Source organism: Schistocerca piceifrons, unplaced genomic scaffold (genome assembly GCF_021461385.2).
Source record: "Schistocerca piceifrons isolate TAMUIC-IGC-003096 unplaced genomic scaffold, iqSchPice1.1 HiC_scaffold_2166, whole genome shotgun sequence".
Lineage (NCBI taxonomy): Eukaryota > Metazoa > Arthropoda > Insecta > Orthoptera > Acrididae > Schistocerca > Schistocerca piceifrons.
This window is the reverse complement of record NW_025728082.1, coordinates 812,146-822,233: the sequence shown is the minus strand read 5'-3', so window position 1 is coordinate 822,233 and position 10,088 is coordinate 812,146. Positions and strand designations below refer to the sequence as shown.

Sequence of the window (10,088 nt, the reverse complement as noted above, 5' to 3'; positions counted from 1 at the left end):
ACTGGCCTTGAAATTGCCCTTATTTTATTTCTGTCTGCAGCCACAAAAAGATAAAAGTTATGTTTGTAGTTCTCAGTGTTAAAAACAGCTTACAAACTGAGAAGTAGTATTAACTAAAAAATGCTAACTATTCTAGTGTAGCTTCTGACCTTAAAGAGTAGTTCAGTACAACCTACTGTCTGGCTTGCATCAAATCCGAGCACAGGTTTTTATTTCGTTTCGATAATCACAGATTTTTTACTTATCTTTGGATCCCAGTGAAATGTGACACAGTTTATCTTCACGTATGTAATCTTTGGTGCGTAATGCTCCTTGGTGTAGAAGGTTATGGTCTATTTGTGTAACTGAGAATCTGCACAGTAATTGAAATTCAGGCAACAGAGGTGCAATATTCTGGATGAATTGCCAATTTTTGTAGTATTTAAAATTCTGTTAGAAAGTGTGTTATTCATTATTAGTATATTTCGTGTTATTGTGAAGTTATGAACTAATTATTTAAAGCTTGCTGACATTCGCAGCTTACATAGTTAAGCTCAAGATTTCCTGGTACATAGTTTAACAATAAGTGTCAGACTGTGTATAACACAACAAATTGTGGACTTTTTTTACTTCACTGTTCATGTTGTTAAACATTTAATGTTTTCTTTGTCTAGGTCAGATGACGTTATGTTCCGAATCCTTGCACTAACCTTGATTGTTTTCCTTGTATAGCTTGTTGCTGCCGAGGGCAAGCATTCTCCCTAAAACCCATCAGAAATGTCTACGCCTGCCAGACGACGTCTGATGAGGGATTTTAAGCGCCTTCAAGAGGATCCGCCAACTGGTATTAGTGGGGCTCCTACTGAAAATAACATTATGCTTTGGCATGCTGTCATTTTTGGGCCACACGACACTCCTTTCGAAGATGGAACATTCAAGCTGACATTGGAATTTACCGAAGAGTACCCAAACAAGCCGCCCACAGTGAGATTTCTTTCGAAATTGTTTCATCCAAATGTTTATGCGGATGGAGGCATCTGTTTGGACATCTTGCAGAATAAGTGGAGCCCGACATATGATGTGTCTGCTATTCTGACATCAATCCAATCACTATTAAGTGATCCCAATCCGAACTCTCCAGCAAATTCAATGGCAGCTCAGCTTTTCAAGGAAAATCGACGAGAATACGAAAAGCGTGTGAAGTCATGTGTGGAGCAAAGCTTTTTGGACACGTAAGGCTGTAATGTTTACATGTTTATAGTTAAAACTGTGATTGGAATATTGCACCTTAACACTGACTAAGGAAATTATGTTCCCCATAAGCCTAAGGCCTGTGATTTCACTAAATTATAGCTATTAACAGCTTCCAGATTTCATATTGACACACCAATTTTTGTCTTAGAATAGTAATGCTACTAACAGAGGACTGTTAATTTGTATGTTATATGTCATAGCTGTGATGATTAGAATTAAATGAAATATTAAATCCATAAAATATCTTTTACTTAGTTTGCCATGCCCCAGAGTTTTGTCTATTAAACTAAAATGCTTGAAATAGGTGGAACTAAATTGTTTCACAGGAAGTGCCACTGATATAAGCAGAATTGCGCAACTGTATGTTAATATAATGTTCAGTGCATATTTAGTAATGTTTCAAGCATGAGTGATTCTAATGTTACGCAATTTTTCACTATTCATGCCAGATGAAAATATTTTGTAAAACTTTGTCATTGATGTGGTGCAGCCTTGTCAGATTTCTAGGTGCTGGAAATCAGTTCCTTCAAGTGTGCAAAGAAAAGATGCATAATAATTTGACTATTGCAATGCATGAGTGGGAAAAAGTTAATTTCACCTTTGTGAAAATGTGCTTAACTACTCCCAGTTTTTTCCAAGATGCTCTAATGGTTTTTTTAAATATTGAATGAATACTGAAGCTGGTGAGGGGTATTTGAAAACTTCTCATTTGTGAGAAAAGTAAACACAAACTAGGATTAGGGTTCCATCCTTTTGGAAAACTGCAGAGAACAATATAAGTAAAAACTGTGGATAATAATGTTCGGACAAGTTATTTTTCATGTCAGTATATGTTTGGGGGGGGGGGGGGGAGGTTAAGGGTATTTGGTGTGTCAAGACATAATGTAGTGAAACACTGGTAAATCAGAAATTTAATGAAAATTACTGTTGATGTACTAGATTTTGAAATATCATATTTTGTTTCATTTGAAGGAAAGTTGTTTTGGAGCAGCAGTGTTTTGCCTGCTGGCAGACATAGACTTGTAATAGAAACCTCCCCAAATGTTGACGTTGTTCAGCCAATAAACAGCGTAGTTCATTGCAAGAAATTTCTTAGGTTGTTGTTGGCTGAAAGTTTGTAGTAGTAAGTGACAAAATTTAGAGCAACAGAATTTAATTTGAATAATACTCGCAGGAGTTGTTATTCTAAATATATAGATTTGCCAGAAACTATTTTTGACAATGCTTTTTGTATGACTTTACAGCCAACTATTGTACGACTATAGAGTCTCTACTTATTTTATCAAGATAGGTAATTAAATCTTTGACACAGCTATCATGAAATATAACTGCTTTCATGCAGTTTAACATTGCATTTTATGTGCAATTTGAAAGCATTTTACTATCCATTGATAAGGCTCTTATGGCAATAAGTGAAAGTTTCAAAATGTTTACAATAAGATTTACTGTTGAAAGAATTGTTTCCAGTTAAACTACTTTCAGCTGATAAGTTGTTATTAGTTTTTTAGCAATGCAACATCTGCATTTAGCACATGGCATCCAACTAGCACTTAAACTGTTATTCAGTGTTAACATGACTCTCTGGTTACTACTTAATCATATCAAAATAGTGTATCAGTTACATAGTTAAAAGTGGGGGCAGTACAGAACTTAACAGCATTTTATTTCAATATCCTGTGTGAGATTTTACCCACAAATGATGGTATTTTACAAGATAACAGATGCCTGTAAAATATTTGTCTTGCAGTGCCTGTGTGAAACTTTTTCTGTGGGAAAAGGGATGTTATTTTTAAAAATATTTGAATACAGAAAATGAAAATTGTGTGTCATGGAGTGTAGGAAACTGGTGGTATTATTTGTCAATAAGTACTATTACTGAGTACAGCATAATGTCATATACGTTGATCACTATTTGTAAGTATTGATACTGTTCGTATCAAGTATGCAATTTGTTTTACAGTTGTCCTTAAAGTAAACTTTGAAATTCTCTGTTAACGGTTTTAATTCTGCAAGTTATGAGTCACTGTGCTACTATGTTTCTGAAACGATTCTGTGGGTTTCCATATTACACACATCAAAATGTATGGGAGTGTATCAGTATTATGTAACATTTACAGACTAATAAAGCTCTGCTGTTGGTTGTAATGCCAGAGGTGTTGTGACTAATACAGACTAATACACACACACACACACACATATTATTATTATTATTAGACTGTACTAGCAGTGAACTTGTTGTGTCCAAAAGTTACTAGCCGATATTTTCCTGCAGGTCACAAAATGGTAAGTGGATTTTATATATATGAAGGCTATCATGTTTTATTTTTTAGTTAGTTACAGTTATTCATAACTTACTGCTTATTTGAGAAATTGGCATAGAAGTTGCCTAGTGTATTTGGGCACCTCCACTGGTTATTTCATCATACACGGGAAATCTTAAGAGAATGAGTGCACATGTATCAAATTTATGGCTTAGAAGAAATAAAAATACAATAAAAGAAACAATAGAAGAACAGAAGATGCAGAAAAGAAAACACTGGAGATGAATCAGTGCATAAAAAAGTGAAAAATGATTAAGAAGTGCTGTTTTGAAGTGATTATGTTCAGTTCAAAGCATTGAAAACAGTTTGTGCTGTTGTACAGTGATGATTGAATACTTCACAATTACTAGCTTTATTTTCTGAGGCCTACTCTGTTTTTTTTCTGTGTTTTGTGAACAAAAGATGAGAAAAGTTCTGAATCGGGCTTCTGTCATGGTACAAAAGAGAGGAAATATGAAGACAAATGAATAGTTATCTCATTGTGCAGGAGAAAAAATTCATTCTGCAGGTCAAAGACGACAGGACAAGGGGATCACCAACAAATGTTAGTTAAGAGCATATCATTTCCTTGAATCTTGAATGTAAGACGAACTGTGGTTGTGGAAGTAAGTGCTTACACTTGGTTTCATTGAAATTTGTCTACTACCACAAGGTAATTACACTTTTTCATACATTTGATTGATCTTCTGTCTTGTTTTACCCTGTTATGACATTCACGTGTGTTGTTCTTTATATATTTAAATTATTAAGACACATTGCATGTATAATTCCACATTAAACTATAGATGTTCCTCACAAGTAGTTGGTTAGATGAAGTGTTAATTTGATGGAGGCAAGGACAAAACAGTTTTGACTGGACCATGCCCAGTAAAATGTATTTATTTATATTTTTTGCATGTAGACCATCAAGCTGATGTCTTTCTCAAATGTCATAGGTTTGACAGATTGCTGTAGATAGATACAGTAATGGTACATACATTTGTCTTAGTATTCTAATTATATTCTGTGTTACAAGAGAGAACAAGTAGATTAGAATTCACTGAGTGAAAATATAAGGACTACTGTCAGTTATTTTTAATTTTTTCTTCTGCCTGAAATAGTTCCCTGTACTTCTAATACCATAATTGTCTCGTTGCACTTAGTTTGTTTTTACTATTCATAAAAAATGTAATAAGTTTATACCGATACAGTGAATATACTGTTAGATATTTGTTAGGCAAAGGCTTCATGATGGGACACTCTGGACTTTAGCCCATGCATGAATCTAATGGCTCTTTTCTGTAACACTAATATTCTGTTAGGTGCAGGTCTGCCACACAACCCCACAGTTCAACACCATAATTAAGAAATGATTAAACTTTTCCATAGTAAACAATTGTTAGTGCTTGTATTGGCACTATTTTTTGCCAACTGACTCAAAAGACATAGGCGACTGCTGATTTTCTCACACACAGAAGTAATGTGGTTTACCCAACGAAGATTTTTGTGCAGGTGGACACCAAGAAATTTAATGTTATCTGTTTCTGCTGATGTAATACCAGAAATATTGTTTATTTAAGCCTTATGAGAACCCGTTAGTAGGTGGGATTTACTGATGGTGTTTAGGCCCTGATGTAGAAAATAGGTGGTAACTTCTGTCACACCCTTAGTTGTAGCTGAGTGTAACGTCTCCAAGTCTTTTTCGTAAAATAAGATGGTGTCATCAGCATAGGTTACTAGAAGTGAGTTGAAGGGTTGTGTCGTATCATTGACAAACCAAGAGGAGAGAATTACCAAGGATCGATCCCTTCTGTACCCCTGGGTTACAGTACCTCTAGAAGATTGGAATTCTATTACCTTGGTATCTATTTTACATGAAATTTTAGTACATTGTTTGCAATTTGTCAAATATTTGGTCAGTAATAGATGTCCTTGATGTTGTAATTCTTCAATTTCTTAACAAGCAACCCATGGTTGACAGTCGAAGGCTTTGGAAAGATCCAAGAATATGCCAGCTGTTCTCATACCTTGGTCTAGGAGAGTGTACACTTTATGGAGAAATTCAGTAACTGCATTAGTTATGCACTGGTTTTTCCTAAAGCCATGCTGTTTTTACTAAAGGTAGGGATCAATGATATTGGGCAGTAGTTTTAAACCTTTTTTGTTCTCCCTTTCTTATCCACTGGTTTAACAATGCTTGGTGGCCGAGCAGTTCTAGGCGCTACAGTCCGGAACTGCATGGCCGCTACGGTCACAGGTTCGAATCCTGCCTCGGGCATGGATGTGTGTGATGTCCATAGGTTAGTTAGGTTTAAGTAGTTCTAAGTTCTAGGGTACTGATGACCTTAGAAGTTAAGTCCCATAGTGTTCAGAGCCATTTGAACAATGCTTATTTTTAAACTACTAGGGTAAATGCTTTCTACAGTTTGAGGTGTGTTAGTGGTTCAACTAGTCCTTTTATGCATTTTTTTACTACTACTATTACTACTACTACTACTACTACTACTACACTCCACATATCCCATCCAGCTGAGTACGTATTCTTTAATGGGAGGATTATCTTTCTGATATCAATTTCTTTAACCTCATTAAATTCAAAGCTCACTGTTCGGAGAGTGTGCTTCGGTATCTCTCAGCACATTTCTAAAGTGTGTCGATTTCCTGTTGGTGATGTGAAAAGTTTTTGGAAAGGTTACATAATTCTTTGAGTTCTTTTATAATATTACCATCCTGTGTAATGCATAAGGGTTCACTGTCCCTAGCTGTGGAGGTTTTTTGATACTTATTGATAAGTTTCCATGGTGTCTTGCTTACATTTGCAGATTGAGAGGTTTCATTAGCGTGGACTTGTTTTTTAAGATTTGAAAGTTTTGATTTAAAGGTTTTCTTAGCTGTGCTGTAGTTTTGTTTAAAAATGTACAGTGTTGTTGATTTGTACAGGACATAAAGGTCATGAATATTTTGCCTGAGTTTAACAAGGCTGGATGGAAGTCTGAGTTTATTTCTTCCACTGTGACTGTTTGCATTTCTTTAATGGGACAACAGAAATTGAAGTGTCTCAATAGGGTGTTATAAAATTGATCCCATTTGTTATCTGATCCTTCCACATGGCAGATTCGATCCCACTTCTCCTCAGCAAGTTTGATTTTCAGAGAGTTGATATTAGTATTGCTCGTAACTTGTTTCTCTTCAAACATTTTGGTATTATTTCAGGAGATGTTTTTCTGTATTTTATCTGTTGTAAAAGGCGGTCTGAGTAATGAAAGTCTGTGTTACTAAACGTAGCAGTGTCTTCAGTAGGTTTGCTAATTATTGTGTAATCTATCCAGGTAGGACTAGAATCTGAGACTCTGGTATCCATGGTAACTATATTTCTAAGACTGTATGAAGTTTATACATCTACAAGGTTCATGCTAGCAATGGTCATTGGGACCAGTTTGCCTAATTATGGTACTGAAGCTGTTGAGAAAATGGATTAAAACTACACAAGGTGGTCTGTATATTCCTATTACTTTGTTTTACTACATTGACTCCATGCTCTTTTAATCGGATTGAAATACCACTTACTTCTAATATCCCCTCTTTACTGCATTGCTCAATAAATGTAAGTTTCTTACACATAATATGTTTTCTCAAAACGAAAGTTGCCACACTTCCACCATTATGCTGTTTCCTGCAATAACTGTTTACCAGTACATAAGCATTCAGTTTATAACAATTTTGTTACATTTTAGACTGTGTTCAGTTAATACTAACACTTGTGGCAAATTCTCATTTACAAATACCTGTAGTATAGTTTCTTCCTAAGGTATTGCACATTCAGATGTATCATGCTAACTGATGCCTGGATTTCTTCTCTGTTTATGTGTCTGTCGATGTTTTGTTCTGTGGGATTGGATCCAAGATTACCTCCACTTTTGTTTGTATCTTCTACATGTGTGGTAACACTGAGTGCACATGGTTCACATGTACGTTTGAACTGCCACTTCAATATGTAACTACTGAACTCTATGATTACCATCAGAAACAAGATTTTTTTCTCTATTTGCTTTTTGTCACACGTTGTACTTAGATTATTATTATTTGTTGATATTTTTAACTGTTAATTGTTTTTACATTGCATGAAATTTTAATAGCAACCTCTAGATGCCAAATTTCAGTATGCATATTAGTTTACTGCTGTCATTTTTAATCTCGGTTTTGCTTGAATATGAGAGACCATTTTGCCAAACTGATCTTAGGCAAGTTTTCCATCTGCTCAGTGTGAAAGCTGCTTTTAGTAGTGTGTATGGTCTGTAAGTATGCTTTTAGTGCTCCTTTCTTGAATAACTATAGGCTTGACTAATTACAAGAACTGACGTGTGTTTGTACTGTTTCTTGCACAGGGGCTTAAAAACTTTTGAGAATGATGATAGTACAGAAATCTGCTTTTGTCTACATCATTTTTCACTTTTTTTTGTACAGAGCTTTAATAATTTGTAAGTTAATTTGTACTGAACCTTACTGCTTGTGAAAAGTACGTTAGACATTTGATGTGGTATGGTACTAGTGTTTTGACTGGTTCAAAATCGTTCATCTTTGTGTAACTGCTGCACCAAGATCCTTCATCTGATCTGTATATTTTTGTCTGCCCCTACTGTTTCGTCCCCCTTCCTCTGCTGCCCGTTCCTGTACCAAGTTCCACCTTCTGGTAAGGGTCTTTCATTGACTTCTTTCCTCAACTATTATTTTTAATGCTTGATTTTATATTCTATCTGTACACACATTTTGCCACATTCTTCAGTTGATCATATTTCCAGTTTCTCTTTCAGATTTCCAGTGGTCCATGTTTCACTTAAATGTGGTGTTCCATATGACAATGAATACTTTCAGTAACCTCTGCCTTGGTTCCATTTCAGTATATGACATCAGTAGGTTTTTTATTGAACAAAGCATTCTTTGCCTATGCCATATTCCTTGGTTTGGTCATTCTGTACAATCCTGCTCCTCAGTCATGCATTTCTTTCATTATATCTTGTTCCCAATTCCGATAGGTCATTTTTCTTCATATTGTTATTTATAAACATTGTCTTTGCTTTGTTTATCCTTAATTTGTATTCAGTGCCACGTGTGTTGTACATTCCTTTCAATGTTTCCTCAAAGTTTTCATTTGGTCTATTGGACTACGTTATTGTTATGTTCCCTTTGAACTCTTCTTTTCCTGAAAATTTCCGTCATTTCCTTTACTAGCTCTTCGACATATGTTGAACAGTTATGGCGATTAGCTGCCGTGAACCATTCTTAAAAGAATTTTCATCGCTAGACCTTCCACTGTTTGAACTATTCAGTGTTTGATTCTACTTTTCTCTCTCAATTATCCTGTTTATAGTTTGTTTCCTGTAGCTGCCCACGAGTTCACTGGCCTGGCACAGATATGGCAATTTTCACTTTTTTATTATTTGGATTTAATTTTCTGGTAGAACAGAACGTGTACTTCATATACTACTAGTAATTGTCTTCTGAGCTATCCCTGTCCTCTTGATGCAATGGATAGTTTGTCTGAGGTTCATTGCAGTTATATTTAAACCCTTGGGTTACGCTCAGCGGTAAGGTGCCAGATCATGAATCCAAATGTCTCTGGTTCCATCTCCAGTCAGTCCCAGGATCTATACCTGTCACTTATCACTTTTTGTCTCTGGCAGTGTTTGTTATTGTGATAAATGCGGACTTGTTCTTGGTTTTAGTCTGCATTAAACTGTAGGTCCTAGTATACCATCTTTGACCACGCCCAGTAAAGAGCTGTGATTTTCAAACCAACCAGTTAATGATAGTTTTACTTTTACTAGCTAATTCTGTCTGGGCAGGCCTCGGAAAACCTAGGAGTACTGGTCAATCTCCATGTCACCCTCAGTGTATAGGTGTCACTGGTTGTGGCTATGGAGGGAATGTGGTCAGCACACCGCTCTCCAGACCATTGTCAGTTTTTGTGACCGGAATCACTATTTCTCAATCGAGCAGTTCCTCAATTGGCCTCACAAAGACTGAGTGCACCCCACTTGCCAACAACGATGGGCCATGTCAGGCAGCGCTGAACTTTGGTGATAAGGCAGGAACAGTTGTTGCCACTTTGACAGGGCCCTTTGTTTTACCTTACCATGAATTAGTTATTTCATCAGTCTAAAACATGTAAAAAATGCACTTGTTCTGGAATTCTTTCATTTCTTTAACCATTCTCTCTCTCTCTCTCTCTCTCTCTCTCTCTCTCTCTCTCTCTCTCTCTCTCTCTCTCTCTCTCCCCCCCCCCCCCCCTTTTTCATTGTAATACTTTGTATAAGCTGTTTGTTCAATGCTACAGCCTCCCAATTCAAGGATATTTATATTGATTGTGGCTTTTTTGTTGTCTTTTAAAGCTTACCCATACTGTTTTCTTCTCATTTATTGTCATGCAGTTGTCTCTAACATGTTGACATCTTTCTCCTGTCACAGAGACCTTCTACTGAATCTCAGCATCCGTGTGTTCTTTAATAAAAATTTAGTGTCGTCTGCAAACACTGGCTCTGCTGCTGACAAGTGGTC

General features: G+C 36.0%; 1 protein-coding gene across 1 annotated transcript; it reads left to right on the top strand.

The window, feature by feature from the left end:
• The first annotated feature begins 756 nt into the window (after positions 1-756).
• LOC124742162 (ubiquitin-conjugating enzyme E2-17 kDa-like) lies at positions 757-1,215 on the top strand. Its single transcript, XM_047248753.1, has one exon. The coding sequence runs from the start codon at positions 757-759 to the stop codon at positions 1,213-1,215; it is 459 nt and encodes a 152-aa protein (XP_047104709.1).
• Positions 1,216-10,088: the final 8,873 nt, after the last annotated feature.

Bases quoted from the DNA above. Each gene is read 5' to 3' on its own strand.
- LOC124742162 (XM_047248753.1), top strand. From the start codon at position 757: ATGTCTACGCCTGCCAGACGACGTCTGATGAGGGATTTTAAGCGCCTT.